Here is a 27,753-nt window from a genome sequence, read left to right as displayed (position 1 = left end):
TACTTCCCACTCTGCTTCATTTTGCAGAAGGTGTTTTTCATTCCTTGGTCTCTTCTACTTATTTTCTGTCATGGAATTTCTTACAGACTCTAAATTGAGAATAGTGTGACAAAGTGAATGGAATCTCTTCTGAATGGGGTATGACTAAAAGGAGAATGTTTTACATGGAAAACAACAACCAAAGGAGGTTGCTTTAACCACAGCTGGCCTCTAAGTAAATGGTAGTTTTATGCTTTTGCTCTCGTGGCTGTTCAATTATTCATTAGGCTGTTTTGTCTTCATTGCTTAAGAAAAAAAAACCACAAAGTTTAAGGGTTTTGGTTACATTTCATTTACATGGATGCAAAAATTATTATTCTTTCTTTCAGTTTTTGGGAACTGCTGAGATATTTACGATATAAAGCCTGTCCTCTTTTATCCCTTATTGGTCTTGTTTATAGTCAGCTGGGAAGGGACTAGCTTTGTTGGACTGGGCAGTAGGCATTGCTTTAAGCTTCTCAGCCTCAAACTGTGCTGTGCTTCTCAGCCTTTTTATCACTGCTTTCTAAGGAAGTAAAGCTTAGGCAGTTATTGCCTGATGTCTCTTATACTGCATAGACTGTTATCCATGTTTAGTCAAACCTTTCTGAGATTGAGAAGACTCAATTAGAAAAATCTTACAAGTTTTTGAATAAACATTGAGCAGCAGGAGGGTCTGCAAAGAGAGTCTCTGATAATTTGGCTCTGTATTGCGGAAACCAGTCAGTTGTGTGAACACCTGCAGAGTGTATTGCTTCTGGCCTGGCACTGGGGTAGCAGTGTGAGAGGTGAATAGATGTTGTGTGGGTGAACTTAGGATTTCAATTAGTAGAAAACTAGTTTTGATGGTCATGGATGAGTTTATTCTTCCAGAACTTCTGAGAGCCAAACACTCAGACTGGTGTTACTGTAAATTTCTTTCCTGATTTCTTACCTCCTGACTGAAAATAATACCTGTAGCCTGTAGAAGGAAGCTCTTTTCAGTTTTTCTCCATCCTTCCCCAAGGTACTCCTTTGTTAAGATGAAATAGGGTTCAGTTTCCATTGTTATATTTGGAACTTTATATAATGTGCTCTTGGGTAAGTCAGAGTCTTTCTTGATCATGTAGTATAATAAAAGTTGCCTTGATGGCTCCCCTTGCCTAGGACAGTTCTGTTGATCTCAGACTTCTAGAATAGGCAAGCTAAGTGATTGTCTAGAAGGAGAAAAGACACCAAGAACAGTGAAACATCTATAGCCCTTCTGCCTCTGCTGGAGCCACAGAAACCCAGACTTGCTGCTGCCTCTGTCCCTGAGGTCTGCTTTGATGTGCTGTGGAAATTGCTATGGCAGAAGGGCATACTTTGTACATCTTGTGCTTCAAGAACAGCAGTTGTTGGCACCAGCTCCTCTGCTTTCTCTAGCAGGGAAGGCTTGGCCCTGGTCAGCCTGTGGGGTCTGAAACCCCACAAAGCTCAATCCTATCTGTATTGTTTCAGTTACCTAATGTATCTGTTTAATGTAGGATCTTGTCTGCCTTGCTGCTGCGCAGTAATGAAGCTGCTTGTATGCTGGATGCCAGAAAGCTTTAAAAAACCAAACAAATCATGAACTACCAAAGGTATTTGAGAAGCTGATAGCTGTGAACTGGGAAGCAGTGGAGATTCCAGAACACAAAATATCTTTGCTTTGGTTGGCTGAAGGAACTGAGGATGTTTAGCCTGGAGAAAAGCAGGCTGAGGGGAGACCTTATCGTTCTTTACAACTACCTGAAAGGAGGTTGTAGTGAGGTGGGTGTTGGTCTCTTTTCCCAAGTAGCAAGTGGTGTGATGAGAGGAAGCAGCTTCATGTTGTGCCAGGGAAGGTTAGATTGGATATTAGGAAAAAAATTTTCACTGAAAGGATTGTCAAGCATTGGAAAAGGCTGCCCAGGGAAGTGGTTGAATCACCATCCCTGGAGGTATTTAAAAGACTTGTAGATGTGGTGCTTAGGGACATGGTTTACTGACAAACTTGGCAGTATTAGGGTAACAACAGGTAACGCGATTCTAACTTCTTGCTGTAAACCTCAGGTGTTTTGCAGATTGCTTGCTGTTCCTTAAATTCTGCAGGCAGCTGTGTGATTGAGAAATTTCTTCCTTGCTTTTTACAGAACCATCAGGCAAACCAAAAGGAGTTGGGCTCATACATATTAATATCTTTTGTCTAACAGCTCAGAAGTGGATTCTTACATTTTGTAATATTTCTGCAAATTTATTGCTAAAGCAGTGACATAAAATATACCGTGAATTGCTAACCACAGCAGAAACCTGATACATGGAGTGGCTACACAAGCAGTGCAGTAATATTTTGTATTACTATGTTACATGATTGAGTAGTCAGCATACACTCTGTTTAGGACCAGAAAGAAAGAACATTAACTGAGGTTCATCTAGGCAGGTCAGAGTAGTAAGCTTCACCAACCCATGGGACAGTCTTCAAGATAAAACTCTGCCCCATCTTTGAGCTTACTGTTCACAGACTTTTAGGCTGTGTCAAAGGCTGGAAATCTTTCTTTCTCATCTTTGTCTTGAAAATGTGTACAGTATAGAAACACGGGGACTATAGGTTTAGTGACTGCTCTGATAAAGATGGTGGCTTTTGTCTTAACCAAAAGTGAGTCAGTCATTACTAGAACAGTGTTAAGTAGTTTGCTTCATTAGGTTGTACTTCTGTGAGGTGTTGCTTCATTAGGTTGTACTTTTGTGAGGTGTCTTGGTGGGCCGATTGAAGAATTTGCTGTTGTCAGAAAACTAAGGGAATGTGTCTTCCCTGCTTCTGGTATTTATTTGATCCTCTGTGAGCTTCTGTAGCTCACTAAGCCAGGGAGTGAAAAAATGTGGATAGCTTTCTGTGGGCTTAGTGAGTTGAATTGACTTGCAAGGTATGGAAAGTCTCTGAATTGATGCAGCAGAAGGGAGTGTAGAACATTAATGGTGCAAAGAAAAGAAATGGGCTTCCCCTTAGTGGAGCTGAAACAGCTTGGCCATTATGTGTGTGGGGAGGAGCACTGTTTTCATTAGAGTGAACACCGATTCACTGATTTCATTCACTGTTTTCAAACAAAATTCACTGTTTTCATATTGCTGGTTAATCAGCTCTGGCTTTGTTGGAGTAGATATCCCTGGCCATGCACAAAAGAGCAGAACATCTGTAGTCGACTGGTAGAAATTCTCCACTTCTTGCAGCTGTGATCTAGAATTTTGTTTCAGTTCTGTGGGTGAGTGAAATTTGGTTATTATAGATTCACCATAGTGTTAGATGTAGTGTCAAAATAGCTGCTGAACTGCCTGATTAAATATGAAAATGATAAACTAGTTTGGCATAGTGTCATTTTGCTAATTCACTTTGAAATATAAAGGTGAGACCACACTGTTTATTTTCCTTTAGTCTTTTTGTATTTGAGCATTCCAGAGTGTAACTGTGTCTGTTGCCTTGTGTATGTGCTTGCTTACATATGCTTTTGAATGTTTAAGCCTGTTTGTAAAGCTGACCTGTGCAACAGCTCTTTAAGACTGTAAGCGTAGACTGTTAAAAGACTGTTCCAATAATTGTTCTGTACAGTATGTTCTTTAATAGTGCTAAATGCTTTTAACTCTTAAAGCTTCTCAGGTGTTTGTGTACCTGTATTAAAACCTTTTCTAAAGCTTCTTTGGGACTGGTATCAACTAGGAGCTTGAGCAGTCGGGCTGATCTAATTTAGTCTCTTCAGTGCAGTTCCACAGTAGTTCTCTTAATCTTTGTGTCTTCTCTAAGAGGTCAGAAACCTCCTTCTCTACCTTCAGTCCTTAGCATCTACTCCTTTACAGTTCATAAGCTTTCAGGTATACCCTATTGTAGCTGAGGATTTAGTTTATGAATAATATCAGTGGAAATGCCATTAAAAAGGAAAAAAAAAATACTGCAAGCTTGGTTTTGCTGAAGAAGCATGTTCTTCTGATTATGATTTTTTTTTTCTTTTCCTTAGTTTATTTTAGAGGGAGAAGGGGAAACTCAAAACTTGCTTGTATAGCACTTAAAGACTGTAGAGTATTATGCATGCAAACATCAAAGTCTGTTTGGAGAGGGTGGTTTGGGATATTCTTTGGCTTGTCTTGCTGTGGAGAGGAAGAGTAGATCTTTGTACTGCTAAAAGGTGCTAAAACTACAAACATCCCATAACAGGTCTATGTATGGGGGTAACAAAATGTAAGGAGAAGCTTGTGTTTAGCTTCTTGTAGTAAGCTGGTAGAAGAGGTGACCTGTAAAATCCGTCTGGTCGCCTCTCCTCCAGTATAGGGCAGAGCTTGGAAACTTATGCTTGGAGCAGCATTATAAATGCATTGAATCAGAACAGGCTGATGTTATTCTAAGTTATTGAAACTAAAAATATAGAATGTGTAATAAATTATAAATGTGTTTTATTAGCGTTTTGTTCTAAATCTCCATGTTAAGAATTTTAAACTAAACCTAAATACATTTGAATATTAACTAGCAAATTAAAGTTGAAATGTGGAAGTAAAGGATGAGTTGAAAAGCGTATCTGTAAAGTAGGGAGTATTTACTCTTAACTTTTTTATGTTCGTGTCACTTTTCTAGCTATAACTAATAATGTGAGAAGACATGTGAAAATCAACAAATAGCTCCTAGGCAATGTCATATAATTCAAATCTAAAATAATGGGGAAGCAGTAATACCCTATCCATTGGTCAAAAATAATTACTGTCTGCACTCTGAACACATTACTTTTGAGATAATTTTTTGTCAATTCCTATGAGTTGTGTACTGTATATAAACAGTTTCAAATGTAGAAATAGAATCATACTTTTTGTTGCTCTGCAAGCTTTGTAAGTGGCTAACCAAAAAGGTTTTATTTCCTTTTAATGATTCATTATTTATGCTTAGAGTTGAGTTACATTTGTTTCTGTATGTAAATTATTGAGAAGTCTTGTTTAAAGCAGAGGAGCTAATTGTGTATAATCAGGCAATGTGTTTTCTGCTATAATTTCCAAATTGTTTCACATAGGACCTTAGCAGAATGGACAAGACTTGAGTATGATGAAAAATTCTTTTGTGTTCTTAAGAGGCTTTTGCGTTTTGCACATAACAAAAACATGACATGAAAAAATGCCAGTGTGAATGTAATAATTCCTGTTATGTGATCACTAATAGTCATAAAGGAATATGGAATCACAGGTTTGCAGGGGTCTTCAGAATTGGTGCAAACTGTTCTGAAAGTATGGGTTTAAGTCAAAATGATTAATTTTAATGCTATACCAGTAAAAATGCATCTATAATAATTCATGGGACATACATCTTCTAACTCTTCACTGATACAGCTTTTTAGATGAAGATACATAAGTAGTTTCTTTATCAATTTGTCTTTCAGCTAATGCAAATTTCAACAAATTTCAAACATAGACCTGTTTTACATGCCTAGGAAGCTTATTTAAAAATTAGCATAGGGATGAAGCAAGACCAGGCTGTGTGCATAAGCAGAACTCTAATCTTTTTGGAGATGCGAAATCAGTTGTGTTGTAACACATACACAGTTTTAAATGAGTTTTACTTTGTATTCCTGAGGTTTTATTGGAATCAGTGGATTTTTAATGCAGTTTAATTATTGCAGAGAAATGCAGCTACTGGGGTTTTTAAACTGCATTTTTAAATTATTTAAAAAAAAAAAGGCAAAAAACTATGCTGCTTTTTGTCTAACTCAGTGCTCATTTGTCACATTAATTCCATGCTGGATTCCCCTTCTAAGCCTTTGTGATTCTGGGAAGAAAAGTTATATGCAGTGGAGTAAGGGTGCTTTGATGTGATTCTGATCCCTTCCTGTTTGTCTTGCTTGCCTGCAGTTAACATGAGACAGTTGTCTTCTATGCGGTGTCTAATAATGGGAACTAGATGTTTAATAAAAAGGAAAATATAACCAGACCTCACTTCCTTTGGTTCTTGTGGCTTTCAAATCTTTACTCGGTGCTTTCCTGTTACCATAGGTTTTGAAAGGTGGATGCTATGAGAAGAAATGTTTGTTGACAGAAAATGACAGTAAACCAGGTTAAGTGTGTAAATGAAGTCAGAAAAACATGTTTTAACAGTAAGGTGGGTTTTTTAAAAAGTGATTTTTAGTAATCTAACTTACTGGTCACTTCTTGGAACTATTTTATTTGTAGATCAGTAAGTAAACATTTTGAGCAAGGTCAACGTTACCTTGTAAGGGAAATAAATTAGAAAACAGTAGTCTAGCTTTCAGCATCAAGATTTAAACACAGTATTAATTTATTTCTATGATAACTATGACTTCTGAATATTTTATTTGAAAAACAAAACCAAAACAATTGCTGTGGTGGCAAACTTCAAGTTTTTGCAAGGACTGCTTTCCAGTGATGCCCACAAATTTTTGGTTAATTATCTTTGAGGTTGCTGTGCCTTTTAAAAATCTGATTGCAACTGCATTGCTAGACTCACTGGCTAAACAGTTAGAATGGCTTTCTAGGCTAAAAAGTACTTTCTAGTCCCAAAAGTACTTTAACAATGCAGAGTCAGCTATTCGCATCAGGTCTGCATTTAAGTTTGCCATCTTGTAACTTAGCTGCATTTCACACATTTCTAAACTACTATTTTATTTTTCCTTTGTAGTTCTAGCATAATTCATGCTGCTTCTTCTCAATCAGGTTAGAATAGCTGTGCTACCAAATGACTTCCTTTACTCCTGTGGTGTTCCAAGTTGGGGGTGCTACTTAAGCAGTTGCTGCTTAATGCATGGGTTTAAGTTCTGCAGGTTACATTTTAATAGAGGGAGTGGAGACAGTAAGTCAGGGTCTAGATCTTGTTTTTAGGCTAGAAGACTAAGGGCAGATACAGACTTATGAATGCTGTTTCAAAGTGTTAAGAATGCTATACTCAAATGGGAGTTCTAGGAGAAAAATGGGAAGTAAAAGTTGATTGCTTCCAACAATGCAGTATTATATCTCCACAACATAAGAGCTCTAAATCACTGGAGGTGATTCTTCTGGTAGGCTTCTTTGAGGCTGAAAGTTAAGGTTGGAAACCTAAGGATGTGGATTTGGAGTGGAAAGGAAAGCAACTTCAGGTTTTGTTTGGATGCACAAAGCAGCGAAATATTTTTAGCCTGTTCTTAAGTGGGGCACAGTGGAGTTGTAGAAAGGGAAGATTCATGTGTATAATCTTTGAAAGAAAGAAATGTAGCAAAAGGACATCTAGCTTGAAACTAGATTTGAGTTTGACATTTTTTGTCAAACAGAAAACTACCACGAAACTACTTGGTCTTGTGGAGAGGTGAATCAGTTACGCCCAGAAGCAGAGTGCTGGAGTTGTATCTAGCCTGGTGCCTTTCCTACCTGCTGATGTTCATGGGTGCTGCTATTTGAAGCATTTCAGCTTTCTTTGAGTGGCTGATGTACAAATATGGCAGCCCAATTTCTAGTCTGGTGTTGGATGAAATTAAGATCAAGCTTGAAGTAAATGTCTCATATTTTCCAGTGACTTCCTCTAAAACTTGGAAATCTCTCATCCTCTTGTGCTGGCATATAACTAGCTGAAAAAGTGGAAACAAGTTTTGTGTTCACATTTCTTTTGGGGAAACCAAAACACCAAAGTAAACAAAAGAAATCCCGTTAAAATAGCAAGTTTCATCTACCCCCTTCTGAGGCTTATTTCTGACTGCATTTAACCTTCACTAATTTACATTAAACAGCAACAAAAAAGTGTTTTGAAAAGCAAAAGCAGAGTGGAAACAAGCAATTGCATTACTGGAATATCACATGAATGCCATCTGTGGAAATGGTTAACATCTTTGGATTACTGTACTGTTGATGTGGTTAAACCTTTGCCCAGAGTACCATGGCATAGGCAGGAATACTTGAAGCAGTGTTGTTAAATAAAGAAGAAAACTGCTGCTTGTAGTTGTTGCTACAGCTGCAGTTGTGTGCTCAGAGCCCATAGGTTTTTTTGTATAACGGAATCCAAACCATGTTAGGTATAGATGTATTGATATGTGCCAATAGTGGCTTATTGTGTGTTGCTTCAGTTACTTTTCAAGCTTTTCAGTGCACCTACTGAAACATTTTTGAGTGTCATTTGAGAATGTTAGTGTGTGTTCTAGTGCAGTTATATAAAACAGGGGAAAAATCCCCTTGCAGCTTTTCCACTGGGCTTTTGTAAACTTGAGTTCAATTCAGTGAACTAATTTAATACTGCTATCCCAAAGGCCCTTTCAAAAGAAAGCATTATTCAATTGTAAAATGTAGGCTTCTTTTTAAGGAATTCTGAAGTTTTCAAATAGCATTTTGGTACAGAATCCCCAAATCCATTGACTTTTCAGTCCATCTCGATGATTTTCTGTGGGATCAATGAAACTCATGAATATTCCAAGCAGTAACAAATATATCAAATCTAGTACACTTTCTGCAATTCAGTGAATACGACTTGTAAGCGTTCACAGATGCTGTTCTTTAACAGGGGTTTTGTAAGGCTTTACTGTTGTCAACAACACATCGGATGTGATACTGTTAGCTGCCAAAACAATGTATTAAAAGTGTCCTTCCATCTTCAGCAAAGCTTATTTGTAAACCTACCATTAATTTCTCTTGAATTAGAATGCCTGTGTGAGGTTTATTCTGGCATGATACGAAGTATGACCTGCTTTTTGCCTTCAGAAGAATCAGACTTCAATAATCAATCAGATATTGAGTATCTGCTCAATAAAAGCAAAATCTTATGTTTTCATTTGTCCATTCATAAAAGTGAAACAACCCTTTGCTTAATTCAGAACACCAAAGAATATTAACACCCCTTCCCCCCCCCCCCCCCCCCCCCAAGTTTCATTATGATGGGGACTATGTTCTGTAAAGGGTTTTTTTTAATGTTATATTTGTTTAAAAAGAATTAAGAATAACATCTTGTAAGAGCTGTGAGCATGCCTCAGTCTATTACACAGAAATCTTAATGAAAACCTTCAGAGTAGCTGCATGTTTTTTGTTTTAAATCTACCAGCTTCCTGGTTAATCATAAACCAGCTTTGACATAGTGACAGATTGCCATCAGTGTTAAGGCCATACATCTTTCAGCTTCCACAAGTGCTAGAAGCAGTGGAGCTGAACTGCCAGGTAATCCTGGTGGTATTCCATAGTTATGTGCAGAGACCAGATGGTTATTTCTATCCATGAAGTCGGGATGTGTGAGCTGTTTTGTATGTCAAGAACGAAACTCCAGAATATATCTTCCTGCATATCTGCTTCTGGGGAAAAAAAAATTGTCCTCCAATTAAGTTCGAAGGCAGCTGCTGCAATAGCTGCTGATTTAAGGGCAAGGCTGTAGTGTAGTTTTTTGTTTGGATGGACTTGTTTATTTCACTAATTGTACACAGTTCTGGGATTTACTGAGGACAGGGACTTTTAAAGATGTTGGTACCATGGCTTAGTCATAAGCCTTCCTTCCAGGTCACGTGTCAGAAACCAGTAGTTTGGTATTCTGTGTGCTTACTTTGGCCCCATCAGGGAAACTTGCAATATCTTACTTCATCCCTGTGGAAGCAGAGTTGTGGGATGCAAGGATCACAACCTTATATTAATTAAGCTATTATTAATAGCAACAGCTTGATTCCATTAATGATAGGTAGCTGTTAATATAGTACAAGCAATTATTCCCAAACGTAGTTACTACTTGTCGTGGTTTAAACCCAGTCAGGTAATTCGTTCGCTCACTTCCCCCCCCTTTCTTGCCCTCCCCCTGCTCTCGGAGGGACGGAGAGGAGAATCGAAAAGAATGCAACTCCCATGGGTTGAGATAAGAACAGTTTAGTAACTAAGGTATAACACAGATCACTACTGCTACCACCAATGATAATAATGATAAAGGAAATAACAAGGGAAGAGAATACAACACCTCGCCACCAGCTGACCGATAACTCGCCCCCCAAGCCCGACCAAGCTCCGACCGATACCTCCTCCAACCCTGCAGTCTCCCAGCCCTTCCGGCTAACTCCCAGTTACATCCTGGGCATGACGTGCTGTGGTATGGAATAGCTCTTTGGTCAGTTTGGGTCAGGTGTCCTGTCTCTGCTTCCTCCTGGCTTCCCCTCCTCCCTGGCAGAGCATGAGGCTCACAAAGTCCTTGGCCAAACCAAAACATCACTATCAGCTCCGTTCCCGAGCTGAAAGTCAAAACACTGCACTACACCAGCTACCAAGGAGGAGAAAAATGACTGCTACTGCTGAACCCAGGACACTAGACACTACTATAGGAGAGTCTTGGTGTTTGGAGTTTCTCTGTTCTGGATTCCATACAAATGCTAGTCTGGAGTTTAGCAGTTTTTGGGAGACTTCCGCGATTTATCAGCATCTGCTGCTTCTCTACAGCTTGCTATTTTCTGGTGGCTAGATCTTCAACTGTGCACAAGTATCTGTAGAGTCCATTAACACAAACTTGCACAGAAGGGATTTTTGTGACAGACATTTGCTTGTTTCCCGAACAACAAAAAACATTCTAGGAACTGAAAAGATAGTTTGTTTTTGAACACTATACAATGTCTTACATTTATAAACTGTTAGTGTTTGTAAAACTATGCTGCCTGGCTAGAAACCGTGACAACACTGCAATTTAAGAGCAACTTTGTACTTTACAGATCAGTTGTGGTTGTTGAAGCTTGCTACTTCATCTGGGCAAAGACAAGAGCCACTTTTCTTGTGCACAAACATTACTGTATTCATTTTGAGAAGAAAATATATTTTAAAATAAAGCAAATGCTTAAGTGAAGAGTAAACCTGGGGATCTCTCTTTCAGAGGAGGAGCATGAACATACAAGGTTTGCTAGTTAGCACTGCACAAAAATATCTTCAGATGAAAATGCTCCATATTCTGTTTGCTCAGAAGTCAGCTTGTAAGCGTCTTGAGAAATAACCTTACAGACTACTGAAGTTTTAATCCCTCTGTGTTACGAAGTTTCTGGAAAGTAAATTTCAATATTTAGAATAAGTGTGCTGCTTTCATTTTCAAAGCTGTCATACATAGCATGCTCTGTGGGAGCTTGTGGTTGGAGTCAAATAGTACAGCTGTGTATCTAGACAAATAGTTTCTAATATGATCTTGTGATTGGCTTTTTAAGTAACGGAGCAGTACAGTCATCCCACCTGTTTGAGTGTAATTGCTTTAGGCAATGGCAAAGGTTATCTATTAAACTGAAGCTGTGTGCATGTTCCCTGGTTTTCTGGTCCATGCTTACGGAAGTTGAAGGTGTGAAGAAAATGTGAAGGTTGCAGAAAATATTAGCAGAAGCAGTAGTTCGCTATTTCTATATATATATATATATATATATATATATATATATATATATATATATATATAATTTACACAGTGATTTCCAGCTATTTTCTTTTCAGTCTCTGAATAGCTCTGTAAGATACACTAAAACAAACCACAGATAAAAGTCTGAGAGCTGTTGCATGCTGGTAACTTACATGTAAGAAAATATCTAGTATTACTAAAAGAGCTTGGTTATTGCATAATGTACCTTATAATGCACAGGTAAAATTGAGTGTTAAGTGTAAATATTTGCATCAAAGCACCTTTAAAAAGCTCTTCCACTTCAAGTTGATAATCTTAAAGTATAAGAGAAAGCTAAGGTAGCACACTGTATTTGCAGAGAGATCTCTGCAGTGATCTTGGTTTAAAGAAACGTATGTGGGTACAAACATAATTTGTTTATATGCTTATATCAAAAAGAAAACTCTCTTCTCTTTTCAGAAATTTTTTCACTAAAAGGACAAAGGAACTCAAACCTGCTGCCCAAAGTGCTCCTGGTTGGAAGTTGTTTGGAAAAGTCCCACCCAGGGAAAACCTTCCAAAAGATTCCAAAATTATTCAGCAGGTGAGTAAACATCCCACAACTCTAGGTACAAAACTTGTAAAAATTAATGCATAGGTATTGCAGTTCTCTGCTGTTTATCTCCATGTTGTTGCTATACAACTGTAGGGTGCTCTGGGAGGTATTGTCTAAAGAATAGTAGTTACTGAGTTTGAGTTTTATAATTTTCTAGTACATTCTTCAGTACATTTCTTCTTATCAAAAGGTGATACATGTTCAAAAAGTGTTTAAGCTGTTCCAGAAAAAAAATCAGAACTTGTATTAATTTTCTGTAAAAACTGCCTTATTTAATGTGACATGCTGCTTTATTTTATTTATTTATTTTAAATAATAAAGGGATTGTGAAATACTATTTTTTAATCTAACTTGTCTTTGCATAGTCCTTCTTGCCTGGAAGATTTACTTTCTGGGTGACTTACTGACTAGGTAACTTAAGCAACAAATTGCATAGAATTCTGAAACATAATCTTGTTTCATTTAGACTTTCAATCTCAAGATATTTTTGTTTCAAAATAGTAATGTAAGTTGAACTTGTTTTGGAGTTACTGGGGTACTACAGAAAGGTAATTCTGATTTCCTTCCTCTAATACAAAGTTGAACTTAATATATGCATTCCTGGGGAGCCTGTCTTTAATATGATAAAATAATAATGAAACATCATAGTCTTTAAAGATGAGGAATTGGTAATGTATCATTCACGTACGTTAACACGCAGTTCTTAAGTGCAAATGGCTGTGAATGAAGCAGTGTTCAGCCATCTTCTAGAAAGAGCTTCGTGAAGAGGGCCTTTTGGGAGCAACTAAAGTGAAAAAGGAGGGTTCTTTTTGAAGGACTTCAGTGTAATGGGACTTGTCACAATAAAATGTAGGGAATGATGAGATTACAGAAACTGCAATCTTGGGGGTTGGACTAGATGACCTTTAAAGGTCCCTTCCAACCTAAACTGTTCTATGATTTACTGTGAAGTAAACGGAATGCTTTTTCAACATTTTCAAATACAATTTTCCTTATTTATATGGTTTCCATTTTTGGGTGGGAGAGGGCAAGTTGTCTTAGTTTACTTGCAGATGAATGCTGTTGGACTTGTGCTATAAAAATACTGTAGTAAAAATCCAGATGTCTCTTTCATCCCGAGAAATGGAGAGTATGCACAACGCTACCAGTCATAGAATCATAGAATAGTTAGGGTTGGAAAGGACGTTAAGGTCATCTAGGTCCAACCCCCATGATGTGGGCAGGGACACCTCCCACTAAACCATGTCACCCAAGACTCTGTCCAGCCTGGCCTTGAACACTGCCAGGGATGGAGCATTCACAACTTCTCTGGGCAACCCATTCCAGTGCCTCACCACCCTTACGGTCATCTGCTTCCCATTTTCTAGTAATGAAGATGTTTGTTCTGGAGACCAAGTCATCTGCAGAAATAGTCTTAATTTCTTATCCTGTTGGCCCTCAGTGTCAGTTTTTCTTTTAAGCTGTAGTGTTAACCGTTTTTTTTAACTTCTCCAGAATGTTCAAAAAGCAAATACAATAAAACAGTGTATTGTCTTTAAACGTGATTGAGTTGATTCTAGCCACTAGTCGTGTGGTTTTTGTTATAATGGTTGCCAGATTATTGGATTTATATAATCTTGAGTAATGTGTCAGTAGTAGCTAATATTTTTAGCTTTTAATTTTATCTAAAGTATGCATGGTCTTTCGATAAAGTATCATGAGCTAAAATAATGCAGTTATCAGAGGGGATCCAGATTAATGTTAACACAGAGTTAGATCTACAATACCCAAGACAATTTGATTCTTAAATTGAGAGGTGACAGTAATGTCTCTATACCTAACATACATCAAATGTCTTGCATGTGTGTTTAAAAATTACAGTGTAGCTCCTTTGAAGAAAATCCAGTGGTTTTCAAGAACGTTCAAATTTGCGAAACTGGCAGTGGGTTAGAATGTATATAGACACATACGGTTATTGAAGACCAGTGGAAAACACTATCTTCACTTTCTTGAATGGCTGACTGAAGTCTCTAGACTAAATTCCTCACTCTGCAGGAGAATAAATTAAAAGAATATACTCAAGAATGCAGTTATGAGGCCTTTAATCATATTTCTGTCAACTTCTTAAAGTAATTCTGTGTGCCTAGCAAAATACTTAATATCCTACATGGAATGTCTCTAAAACTGCCACTTTGACTTTCTAAATTGAAGTCAAAGGATCAAGTTGAAGTCACAGTTTATGATCTGAAACATAAACCCTGTATATTCCCCCAACTTTTTTAGGTATCTATGGTCAGAACGATGGCTGCTCACTGTTTACCAGTTTTTGTAAAATGAAGTTCTATGTGTAAGATGATGCAAGTAGAATAGGCTTAAGCTGTAGGCAAGCTGCCTGCAAGGGAGTTTATGGTACATTATTACTAGCAACAAATCTTACTGTTCCTGAGCAGTGTTAGCATTCTCCATGGTTAAACACAGTTCTGTGACTTTACTGATGCTAATAGCCAGCCTTGGGAGGGTGCAAATAACCACTTGATTAAGGAAACTCAGTAATGAGTCAGCATCCTTCAGATGAAGGATGAGGTCTTGAGAAGCCCTTTTAGAGGAAAAATTAACTTCTGACAGGAAAAACTTCATAATGAATAGGAGAAGGAAGTCTTTTGGGTAAGGGTAATGCTTATATCAAAGGTTTATAGCAGTATTTATTAATAGGACTTCCTATTAGTAAAACAAGAAAAAAAATTGCATCATTGTAGATTTACAGTCAAAAGGCTGGTAGAACTCACATGCCCTGTTGTATCCTGGCCAGTGGAAGCCTCCTTTGTTACCTTCATTTTGGTAAGGATGATTTAGTAAATTGATAATTACATTTAAATGAATGCTTGTGGCTCCTAATCACTGTCAACTGGAAATTGCTATATATGGCTCTCCAGAGAAGTCAGGTGGTGATTCTAACTTCCAAGAAAATCTGGAAACTGAATTTGGGATACTGCTTCAGACATTTTTCAGACGATGATGCTAGCCAGCTCTGCCTTCAGAGACTGTCTACTGAGTATTACTGTAAATAATTCCTTTGCAAGTTTCTTAGCATATGTGGAAGATGATAAATGTTTTTGTCAAAAAGCCACCTTCAGGGCTTGCCTGTCTGGGGAGATGGCAGTGTCCCTTGCAGCTGTGCTGCCATCAGCATGCTGTCGGTGAGATGCTCTAGTGCAAACTGGGTCAGAGGTTGAAAGTTCTTGGCAGCTGCATCTCCCTGCTCGCAGCTGCTGGCACGCTTGGCTCTCCTTGGATTTAGAGCTGCCCAAGCAGGATGTGATTGAGGCCAACTCTTTTGCTGGACATCTCCCTCCTCTGGGCTTCCTTCCTTCACTTTTTTTTAAAAAGGGAACTTAGCAACTCCTTAGGACTGCAAATGTCGAATGCATTTGATGGTTTGAGGAAGTGTGGCTTTCTTCGTGAACTGCAGCTAATAAAACTGGCTATTATAAGAAGTATGTGGTTAGTAATGATCATTCTAGTAAATTCTTTTCAATCTGTACAGAAATCTGCTTTAAATTAGACTGCTGAAACATTTTAATACAGAAGCATTTAAAGGAGAAACTGACTTGTAGGCCAAGTTTTGGTGTGTATTGACTGAAGTCCAAGTTCTTTTTGAAAATGCAAGCTCGATTTCATTTTTTATGGTTATAGCTAAAAGAGCTTTTAATCTATAATTCAAATGATTCCAAAAATCAACTCGTTAAGATTAGCTCTTGATTTTATTAAAGCAGTCTTGAATACTTATTAATTTGTTTAAAGCAGTACAGTGATTTTTTTTTTTCCCCTAATATGCCTGAATTAAACTCAAAATACGGAAATGCACATGGCAAGATAAAAAGAAGTAAAACATACACTAAATTAACTTTATCAGCTATTTTAGCAAAGTACTGTCAATGGCAGACTTAAATTGGGGGAAGAGGCGAAGCTTATTTTCTATGTAAATCTGACGCACCATGAAGAGCTTGCAGTGATTTACAAATTATTCCTTATTCAGAAGTGATGTGTCTTTCAAAAGCTGTCATGTTGCATACAAAATGTAAGGTATTAATTTTAGACACTCTGTTAAATACTGGTGCTGATTTTGATGACTGGGTCACTGTCCTATAACCTCTAAAAGTATTTTTGAATCTCTCTGAATATTTTGAAAAAAAACCAAAAAGTACTTAAGGGTTGAAAAGCTTAATGATTTCACTTGCATATGTTTCCAATGTCGTTGTCTCCAGTCCGAGTTCTAATGGAGAAATTGCATTCACTGAATCAGCAGAACTCCCATGGTCTCCCAGGGACAACTTATTGGAGTCCTCTCTTCAGAGGAATGAATGTATTTTGGATCAGTTTTCATGCAACTCAGGCCTTGTAACTTGCAATATTAACTCTTCCCTCCAGTTTTTGTTATTTTGATATAACAGTGGAGGAAGCTCTTGATGCTTAAAAGTGTATATGGCATGTTTGTCAACAAATCTAAGGACTGAATATAGGCATGAAGTAGGTAAATAGAGTGCTAGATGCTTTTCCATAGGGTTGGTTCTTAAGTAGATTGTTATCTAGATAGGCTGGCTCATCTTGCATCCTACCAGAGAAAACAGAAAAGCAAGACTTCTGCCCGTTTAGCAGATACCGGGTAGAAATGGTAACATTGGTTAACAATGGTTGGTAACAAACTGCCTTGAAACCAGGACAATAAGTCGGGGTATTTGGTCTTGCAAGGACCAGTGTAACACCTGAGTAACAATTTCTATACTAGCAACAGTGAGATGCCTTCGATGGTTTGCCTTTGTCGACAGTGTAGCAGTCAGATTTTCAAGAAGTGTCCCTTATCTCTCCAGAGTCACACATGTAGTCAGTAAACTGCTATGCTAAGGATAAACCAAATATATTCCCCAGTGTTTTAGGCTTTTGCAGGATTATCTTGTAAGTAAAATGGTAATGAAGCTGATTGGACCTCAGTGAGACAAATGCCTCCTTTTGTTTGCACAAAGAATAGAAAATACACTTCAGCTTCAAGTAACAGGGCTTACCCAGCTTGGTAAACTTGTCAAAACTTACCAAGTTTTGACAAATTTTTACCAAAGGAAACTTGTCAAGGAGAATATTTCATGATGGCTGTGCTGTGCTGTGCTGCTGGCACAAATGCATCTTCAGGGGAGTACTCTACAATGAGTACGGATGGCATTAATGTTTTGAAAACACCGTGGAGGTGTTGACTGCTGATGTGAATTCTTCTGCTTGCTGTTTTTTTGTGGGGGTTTTGTGTTTTTTTTTTTTTGTCTTTTTTTTTTTTTTTGAAGTCTTTGAGGTTAAGTTCAAGCAGTATTGAAGTGAATTTTCACTTCCCAGAGCTTGAGAAAGAAAGCATAAGCATTGTATGTAATTTCATTTCTGTCCTTGAAAGTTCCTGGGTTTTGGGGAAACAAAGATAGAAACAAATTGATGTAATAAAAATGATGGAATGTCTTTGATTTGCTGGGACAATAACTTTTTCTTTTCTTCTGTATCATCTTTTTGATGGGATTCCTTCCTCTCTATTGGGCCTTTGAATTTCATTAGCAAAGGATGGCACAGGTGAAAATAATTGGGGGGGGTTGGGGGTTTTTTGTTTTTTTCTCTTAAGTGAGCTTTTGAGGTTGAGCAGACTTGTGTTGGTGAGCTTGAGGGGTTGTGTGCTAAGTAGCTTATAGGTAAAGATCTAGTTGGGTGTGTGAAATGCAGTCTAAGATGAGCTGAAGGAAAGCGAGGTTTTCAAGATTTGTTTTCCGAGCAGTTTCTGTTTCCTGTCATCCTGTAGACAAGATATAATTCTTTTTAACAGCTATCTTACAAGGCTAATGTTTAAATAAGTATAACTATTATGGGTGATTGGGACTAGCAACAGTGTATCATACCTTTTGTTATGCACCTAAGAACTGCCACAGAAAAAGATCACCCTTCAGGCAAAGATGCTGATTATAGAAAATATAAATTTAAATTAAAACAGAAAAAACAGTGCAATAGATGTCTCTACACATTTTGCACAAGTGGGAAGTCTTTGTATGTGTTTTCATATATTTTGAGGGCTGAAGAACAAGGAACAGATACATATGTGTTTCTTCCAACATATAAATATGTGTGAATTTAAATTTTGGCTTGCATGTTGCTATATTGTAATGGTCTTTTTAATTTATTCACTAAGGCTTTGCTTCTGTTTTTCTCATTAGGATGACAGTACTGGCAGTCTTGCGTCAATATCTGCTCTCAGTCTATTAAACACAGGGGTATGAAATTTAATATATATATATATTCTTCTAGTTGTATGCGATGCTGTGCATGGGACTGTGTAACACTCATTAAAATAGAACAAACATCACATTTTCACAGTAGCATGAATATTTTATGGAACTAACCATCAACTCATTAGATATCATTAGTAAAATAAGCAAACAAACTTCACACATGAATCTCACTAACAGCTAAAAGTGTTAGAGTATTACTGTTTATATTGCATGTTCTTGAATAGCAGGAAATAGGTAATGCTAGAGCTTGATAGTAATTTACTTACGTTTGCTGTGCCTCCTTGCTTAATGATAAAAGTTGTTAAAAGGCCTAATTTGTAATACTTTTGAACACCTTGTGTTAGCTTTGAAAACTGATAACTCTTTTTTTCCCCAAGTCATACAAGCTATTAACACAGAACACACAGTGGCACATCAGAACTCCAGATGCTTTTAATCACTATTTCTAATATGAAACTGGAAGCCTAGAAAAGCGTAGCTTTTGAAACATTTCTTATATGTTATGTCTTCGGTTTGCTGTGACTGGTATCCTTCTGAAATTAGTCCAGTGCACGTCTGTTACTTTGAAAACTTTTAATGTAATCCCACACTTTATGTTAAACTGGAATGGTACAAGTTGGCTTTTTAGTTCTGTGGATCCCTTAACTCTTGCTTTGTGAAATAGAGCAGTAATGTAACTGCTAGTTGATATTTGATACCTATGGTTCGTGTTACATGGCCTGGCCACTCTCAGCTTTTCTTTATAGTGCCCAAAGCCAATGGCTTCATGCTCTTTGTAAAGAACAAAAGGTGGAACTTGATGCGATTTGTTAAATATCCAGTTAAGGAAAAAATAAAGAGTTGAAGATGGATGGCATTACTTTGGAAGGTTGACCTAGAAAAACTCGTCAGTGTCTGGCTGTTCTCTTGCACTGTGTGAAGATTAGTATTTTTCCCTCTTTCAGTATAGGTTCTTCCTGTGGTACCTGCAGGTTGCAGAAGAATGTACTGTTCTGTCTGTCCTGATAGCATCTGGCATTTACTTCTGGGAAAATGTCTAGTTTATGACTTAGAGTTTTTCAGTGACATCTACTCTTGCTATAAGCACTTCTTTTTCATAATTACCTTGTAGCTGGTGCTAGCTCAGCAATTTTAACTTTTAACCTGGGACACACACAGTGGCGTAAGAGGGAATCCTTATATGTTAGTAGAAATTCTTCTTACATAAATTTTTGTATTAGCTTTATTAGGGTGATGTAGATGGGCACCCTCCTAAGCAGTTCTGTTAATGCTTCCATTTGTGGATGATCAGCCCTGCTTGAAATGAAGGGAAATAATCTTTCTGCTGATATTTCTAATAACTGTACCACATTGTGGAAGTAATCATATAGATGTTTTTAGAGGCCTACCTGCTCCACAGTTGAACATGTGTGTGAAGGGGAGGGAGGTTTGAAACCACTTGCAGAATATATGGCAATCCCCATTGTTTGCTCAAAAGAAGTAATGACTGATTGAATAAATCCTGTTTCAGTACAAGGCTTGGAGTTTTAGGGGAGTAAAGTGTGTTGAAAGAAATTGTCATACACAGGGTGCATGTTTTATTTAATTGGAGTATTAGTATGCCTTGATGTCTACTTTACAGGCAATCCTTAAGGCAGACAACATGAATTAACTTTCATTATAATTTTCTCCTCTAGCATACCTAAACCATAATTGGATATGTAGTGCTTAATCTGTATAACTGGTACTTTCAGGACTCTGAGGACTTTCACAATCCTTGTAATACAAGGCTTTTATCACTCATTTCCAGTTCAGCTTTTGTTGTTGGATCCTCAGAAATTAGCCCAGCAAGATGCACATTAAATTTCATGGTCAATATTTATTCCTTTAAAGCTCTATAGTTCAGGCATTGTAGATGCAAGTTTGTCTTCTAAAACGGAATCATTATGTGCACACTTAGTTAAGTACTTTATCCCTGTGAGCATACCCTACTTAAGGTCATATCTAATGCTTTTGGAATGCTGCAGTGCAGCTGGTTTTCCTTTCTGTAAGGTAATTTGCTAAGATGCTGGAAGAAGCAGCTATGGGCAATTACACATGTGTTCTACAGTGCAATCCAGTACTGTTTAGAGATATCTAAAATAGCTTTCAGTGGTCTAGCTGTCCTATATGGTGGTTCTGAGGAAGGAAAAGAAAAGAAACTTTAGTTTTGTATAGTTAAAAGCAACATTGGTGTATCTTTATCTTCTCAAGCACAAAGGCAGGTTATAAGCAAAAGATTTTTTTCCAGCCTCATTTACCTGTTACCTGTGTGTAGGTTAATAGGCTTATCTGTATTTCTGCAAGAATAAATACTGGAAATACAAGTCCCTCCGCATATTGCAGTGCTCTTAAATTATCGTCACAGTGTTTTTCAGGAAAAACATGCTTTTTTAGCCTGTTAACAGGTTAATTATTGTCAGTATTTGAGAGAATGCAGTTTCAGACTTAATAAGGTCATAACTATGCTTACTTTCTATTAAAGCTGAGATTTATTTTTCTTTGGGCTTGTGAAATGTTCTGCAACTTTCAGTAAGTACCAGATATGCTGCAATATTTTAACATTTCCTAAGCTAGAGGAACCATACATGTGACACCTCCACAATAATTTTTTTTTTTACATAGTCTTGAATCTTAGCTGTCAGTTGTTCTGTCCTCGTCATATGCCCTGCATGTTAAGCATTTGACAAGATATTTGACTTGAAGTTGTATTTCACCTTGTTATGGAAGAGTATTAGCTCACATCTTTTGAAGTTAAATTCTGTATCAGCTCAAGCTTTTTATCCCATGCTACGAATTTTAGGTTCTGTATCAAATGCATGTTTAAGGCTCATTGAACTCTTTACATCTAGTCCTATGAAATATTGCAGGAAAAAAAAGGTATTTTAGTTGCATAAATTAGTGGGTTCAGTGCATGTCTGATGGTTCTGGAATCTAATCTTCAACTAAGTTTCCTAGAGCACAGGCTCCTTGAGGAAGAAGCATCTTCCATTGGATAGTTCTGATACTTCGGAATGTGTTTAGTCTTGGAGAATGTTATGACAGTTTGAGCCTGAAGCTATTTTGGTCTCTGCCTAGACTCCAGTAACAGTTTTCCCTCTCTGTTCATGTGTGTTCTTCTCTTGCAAAACCCAGCTGTTCATGAAGTTTACTTGCTCTCAGAAACACAGTTGGGTGATGAGTTCTGCTTATGTGGAAATCTCCCCTGAAGATTTTTAATTTCCACTCCTCCCCATGCCCCAACCTCTTTCTTTCACTGTTGTTTTGAAATAGTATATCAGTTCTTAGCATGTACAATAGCCAGAAGCACTAGCACTGTTCAAGCATGTTGCTTGTAATAAAAAGGTGAGAGTGGCTTCATCCTAATATCCATCTTGCAGTGCTTTTATTATTTAACTTGCATATGAATCAGGTGTGTAGGAATGTGAAAAAGGTTGGTACTATTTGAGTTTCCTCATTTCTGACGACTAAATGAATTTGATTTCGAGCCTCCTGTTATGAAGTACTAGAAAATATGAAAGTAAATCAGAACTTCTATGCAAGGATATGAGGGATGGCATTGCTACTCTACTGGAGCCTGGATGTTGACCTCCAGGGTACTGTAACAGGATACATTCCTAAGTTAAGAATGTGCTGGGGTATCCTGTGGTGTAAAGCATGGCAGAAGTGCCTAAAATGTCTCTGATTTTAAGTGGAAAGAAATTTTAGACTTAAGATATATACTAATTACAGCAGAACTCTATGAATCCTGTATGTCCAGTTCTCTGAGACATTTGTTTGAAAGTGCCAAATCATGTTGGATGCATATTATTTTCCAGTAGTTGTCGTGAAATCGCCCTTCAGGAGAAAAATATGTTCTAGGGAATTTGTATAACCACTGGTTTTGGCCAAAGATACAGAAATATTTAGAGCAAAGTTGTATTTAAGAACAGTTGGCTAGTACCTTGTAAGTCATTGTGTTTACAAAGAATTAGATTTTTAATGTGAATGTATGTATAAACGATAATAGCAAACAGTTGCTTGCGCCTTTTCTTTCCAAGGTGCATATTTGGACTGTTTTTGAAGACAGAAAAGCAACAGAGCTTCTCCTCTAGTTGAAGCTGCGGGCTGGTTGCTTTAGATTTGTGTTTGTCTTTCCAGGGCACTAATAAAATGATGTACCAAATAAAAATTTTGGTACACGTTTTGGGGCAGAGTATGATACAGTGGTAAAAGGGTGGATAGCTGGAAAGATAGCTGAAGACTTTGGGGTTAGGGGGTTGGAAACCACTTCAGAAGGTACCGAGAGTGTTCCAGAACCATTCTTTGGCTTGTTTTCTGGTGATGCAGTCCCCTTTTCTCATCAGTTGAACTATTGTTCTCTCTCCTTCCTAGTAGAAAACAGAAAGGGGCAAGAAGTCCAAATAACTCCTCAGGTCTGAAAGGTATTAGTAGCATATAATGCATATGGCCTTAATGCTGTGAACATACCTGATCTCCTCCGATCTCTGAAGCTAACAGGCTGGGCTTCATTAGAGTGTGGATGGGAAACTACTTGGGAATACCAGAGTGGAGTCTCCACTTACACTAAAAAACTGGATGAACAAGGCCCTATGCAATTTGCTGTAGTTGACCTTGCTTTGAGCAGGGAGGATGAGCTAGATGATCTCCAGAGGTCACTTCCAATCTCAAATGATTCTGTAATAACCCTCTTGAGATGCAATTAACATGGCACCATTGAGGTTATATTTTTCAGATCATCCAATGTATTATGCCCAATGTGGAAGAACAGAAATTCTGGTAGAGATCATTAAAATGGATAGAGTAAGGAGGCTGTTGATCAAAAAGCTTTAAGCCACCTTAGTGCTGGGCAAACACTTTGTTACTTCTCTGGAAATTTCAGGCTGCATTGTCATAGAATCATAGAATCGTTAGGGTTGGAAAGGACCTTAAGATCATCTAGTTCCACCCCCTTGCCATGGGCAGCGACACTTCGCACTAAACCATGTCACCTAAGGCTCTGTCCAACCTGGCCTTGAACACTGCCAGGGATGGAGCATTCACAACTTCCCTGGGCAACCCATTCCAGTGCCTCACCACCCTTAAAGAACTTCTTCCTTATATCCAATCTAAACTTCCCCTGTTTAAGTTTTAACCCATTACCCCTTGTCCTATCACTACAATCCCTAATGAAGAGTCCCTCTCCAGCATCCCTGTAGCCCCCCTTCAGATACTGGGAGGCTGCTGTGGGGTCTCCATGCAGCCTTCTCTTCTCCAGGCTGAACAGCCCCAACTTTCTCAGCCTATCTTCATATGGGAGGTGCTGGAGTCCCCTGATCATCCTCGTGGCCCTTCTCTGGACTTGTTCCAACAGTTCCATGTCCTTTTCATGTTGAGGGCACCAGAACTGCACACAATACTCCAGGTGAGGTCTCAGGAGAGCAGAGTAGAGGGGCAGGATCACCTCTTTCGACCTGCTGGTCATGCTCCTTTTGATGCAGCCCAGGATACGGTTGGCCTTCTGGGCTGCGAGCGCACACTGAAGTCGGCTCGTGTTCATTTTCTCATCCACCAACACCCCCAAGTCCTTCTCCTCAGGGCTGCTCTGACTCTCTGCCCAGCCTGTAACTGTGTTCCCATTTATCTTTATGGGCTTTTAATCTATGTAAAAGCTTTAAATTTGTCATCTCTCTTTCTATAATGCTGTCAACAATCACTGAATGTGCAAAGTCTTCTGTTTCTCCCTGGAAGAACTAATGTGTACAAGAAGCTGTTTATTAGGCATGAGGTTCATTTGGAAACTATTTCTGGAGAAGATTTAGGTTTGATCAGAAAGATATGTAAAGTACCTTAATTTTGTTGTCCTAAAAAGATTTTTCAGCAATTAGTAGGCTTGCAGAGAAACTCTTATTTAGCCTTCATGCCTAAGGAGAGTATGAACCCATGAGCTAATTTGCTTTAGGGATAAGTTGGACATCTTCTCACAAATAACCTTTTAAGATTTACTGGCTTGTAAGAATGGGTTTCCAAGTAACTTGGCAGGAAATTTTTATTTATAGGTTATATAAAAAAAAAAGGGAACATGAGAGTTGATTTTTTTCATGTGGCTCTGTCTAGCTTCTTTCCTAAAGACCGTCTCATATTTCTGTTTTGTTGAGTTGCTTCTGTGGAAAAAGGAGTGGGATTCTTTTGTTTTTAGAATGTGTTTTAAGGGCGGTTAAGTATTTCTTTCTAAGTAGATCGCATGTGTTAACCTCTGAGAAAGAAATTATGTGAAAAAGACTTGTTATGATAAATATTGTTATATTTTCACTGACTATAGTGGAGATAGGTTTAGATAGTGTAGGTTTGATGGTCTTCCTAAAGGCTTCAGAAACCTGAGGGTTACCAGATCTTAAGGGTGGCTAGAATCACAATGAAAGAAATTGAAAGAGACATACCTTCTTGGTTAGTGGTTTGTAGTGGTGGTTTGGGGTTTTTGTAGGGAGTTTTTGTGTTTTGGTTTGGTATGGGTTGTTTGTTTTGATTTTGGGTGTTTTGGTGTTCTGTGGCTTGCTTTTCTGTTGTCAGCCTCATGCATTGCTTCAGTAGACTTGTGCATTAGCCAGTTTGGCACGATTATGGAAATTTTATAATTACCTGATCCTTGGATGCTCAGTAATCATACTGTACTAGAATAGATCAAAGATTAAGTTGGTATAAGAAAATGCTTTCTCATTCATCATAGCAGTTCTGCAAAGCTACACTATTTTGCTATTAGCAGTTTCAACTTATAATGTTAGCTCCTTGTGTCTTAAATTATTTAATATTTGAACATTAAGTGTTAGGTAATATGCTTACTAATTAGCAGTGTGGCTGAAAGTTGACATGTAATTTTTATCAATAATATTGTTTAGGAATATGAAGCACGGACAGGAAGAATGTATAAACCTCCACCCCCATCAGCAAGACGTAAAAATATTGAATTTGAACCACTTTCAACTACTGCTTTGATTCTGGAGGATCGACCAGCGTAAGTATGATCCTGCTGTGGAACTGATGATGACTGAATTCATTAGATATACTTCTGATGAGCTAAACTTCACTAGTTTTACATGAAAGTATCACTGGATTAGTCCATCTCAACTAATAGCCTAATACCTTCAGAAGAACCTTTAAGTACATTACAGCCTGCATGAGGAATTCTTTCTTGCTGTGGCTTAAGAATAGAGCCTGGGGCCACCGGTCTGTTGCCTACTCTATGTCACGGCTGCCTGTGGCAGTGTAGTAGGCATCCTTAATCAGGAAAATTCCTGAAGAGTTTTCATGGATTTCTTCACTGCCATTTCAGTGTGCACTTCCTTCTCTTTCCCCATTCTGGATACTTAATCTCCTAGACCAGTCAGGAAGACTTAACAGTGGCAGTTCTCACTTCAGGAGACCTGAGCTTGGCTTACCAGAGGAATTTTTTATAAAGGTAAAAAAAAGCAAAAGAATTAGGCACTTAACAGCAGGAGTGGGAAGAATTTTCTCTGAAACCTAAGAAATACCTTCCAGGTTGCCCCTTGAGAAAGCTTGTGATGGCACTGTTAAATGTTTGCTGTAATTAGTTCCAATTAGGAAATGGAAAATAGAACGTGTAGTGTTTCCTTTGACATTCTCTCTAGTGGTATATAAGCTTATTGCTATGATTATTTTTTTGAAATGCATTATTTCTTTTGATAGCGTGAGATATGCAGTAACTGTTTTGCTGATGCTTTTCTGTACTTTCAAAATATCACAATTCACAGCATAAGTATGTTTTTACAAGTGACGCTTGTACTTATTTTAAATTGGAGTGTCATTCCAAGTGTGTAATGTGTTACCACCATCTCATCCTTAAAGATATAGCCTGTTCTCTCTGTCACTGGAAATACTACTAAAGGGATCTTTTCTGGGTTTGGGTTGTTTTTGTTTTTGTTTTGTTTTTTTTTTTGTTTGATTGTTTAGGGTTTTTTTTGATATTAAAATCTCAGAACTGTCTTCTGTTTATTTTGAACCAAAGTAAGCTAGAGATTGGGTAAGAGACTGAGACTAAACATTGTGTTCTGATTTGTTTTGGCATAACTGATTGGTCAAAAGGAAGTGTGTGTTTGGCAATTAGGGAATCACTGTGCAGCCAAAAAACAAACACGTTTTAAGATGATGAACTTGCAGCACTGCAGCAGGCTTCATTAGCTTTAGCTCTGACATAAATGTGGATCTGTCCTTTCTTCTGTTGGTATCTTCTTTTGTGGGAATTTCAAAGGACTATCTATAATGAATAAAAACATTTACCTTTTATTGAAAATGTCATAGATTTTGTATGAACAAATGGAGTATCGATATACAGTTACATTTAATGATTGAAGTATGCATGTCCAGAAATGCATTGGAATAAATAACTGTGGAATAGTATTTTCCTTATATCAGTTCTTGCAAACTTCATTTGAGCATCGCTCCAGATTTTCAACAAATGTAAGAATCCTGCTTTGGGGGAAGCTGTATGAGAACTAATAAACAGAAGCAGTAAACATCTAGTAGTTCTCTACTGCTGTCACTGGAGCGCTTGTAGTGTGACAACTCCAAGGCTCAGAGAGAGGCCAAATTAAAACCTATTTTGTAATGGTTAAGGATGTCATTTGTGTCTGTTGAATTCATGAACACCTTGTTTTCAGAAATCTTCCTGCCAAATCTGTGGAGGAGGCTTTACGTCACCGACAAGAGTATGATGAGATGGTGGCAGAGGCAAAAAAACGAGGTATGTTAGCTGCCAATAACCAGTATAATTCTTTTAACTGTGCAGGAAAACCAGGGCAATTTCTGGCTGTTCTCAGGCTGGTAGGTACAGTGAAGAACAACCTTGTTTAATATCTAGGTTATTGTCTGGTACACATGTGCACACACTTTATATCAAAACTCAATTATCAGTTTGTTTTCTTAGTCCACCATAGTAACTTAATGATTTATTTTTTTAACTACCTGTGTAATGTGATCAGCTAGAAACTTTCTGGTTACTTGGACTCTCTTTTTTTTTTTTTTTTTGTTTTCTCCCCAAGCTGTGTTGCTACAGTTGCCACTGAGAGTCAAAGTATAATAAGGCTGACAGCTTAAAGATCTGGCATTCTTTTCAGGAATTTGACATTGATTTCAGTGTGAAGCCAGATGAAAACTTCGTTGAGTTGTGTTTTTTTGTTTTTTTTTTCCAGCCAGCTGTAGCTGTGTGAACCTTCCTAGTCCCATTAGATACGTTTAATTTAAAAAACAGATCTGTAGCATCTGGTACTGTGTCAATCTATGCACAGTTGTTGAAAGGACTTCTGTAGTCTTGTGCCTACTATTCAGGGAATAAGCTATTTCAAGAATCTGTGCTGAATGTTTTACTTGGGCTGTTGTCAGAGTTACAAGCTTCTGAACTGATTGATCCTCTATGGATCTGTGGCAGCTTACTCTGAAAGATGTAATAAGAAATCCAATTTGTTTCATTCTCCTCTTGTGGTATGCATCTTGTAAGTTGTGGTCTGTGGTCTGTGGTCCGTGTTCTGTAACTG

General features: G+C 37.8%; 1 protein-coding gene across 2 annotated transcripts in view; it reads left to right on the top strand.

Annotated features, from left to right (window-relative positions):
* Positions 1-27,753, top strand: part of TBC1D12 (TBC1 domain family member 12) — a 46,653-nt gene that overhangs the window by 6,801 nt on the left and 12,099 nt on the right. Inside the window, exons 2-5 of one of the 2 annotated variants that reach the window (XM_061459168.1) lie at positions 11,783-11,906; positions 18,134-18,190; positions 25,102-25,217; positions 26,881-26,963. In XM_061459168.1, coding sequence (XP_061315152.1) covers positions 11,783-11,906; positions 18,134-18,190; positions 25,102-25,217; positions 26,881-26,963 — 380 coding nt within the window. The remainder of the gene's footprint in view (positions 1-11,782; positions 11,907-18,133; positions 18,191-25,101; positions 25,218-26,880; positions 26,964-27,753) is intronic. The other variant, XM_061459169.1, reaches the window with a different exon arrangement.

The sequence above is a fragment of the Pezoporus flaviventris genome, unplaced genomic scaffold (genome assembly GCF_033815535.1).
Source record: "Pezoporus flaviventris isolate CSIRO_AGI_PZ_B2104156 unplaced genomic scaffold, CSIRO_AGI_Pfla_v1 ptg000029l, whole genome shotgun sequence".
NCBI lineage: Eukaryota > Metazoa > Chordata > Aves > Psittaciformes > Psittacidae > Pezoporus > Pezoporus flaviventris.
This window is presented reverse-complemented; position numbering and strand designations above follow the sequence as displayed.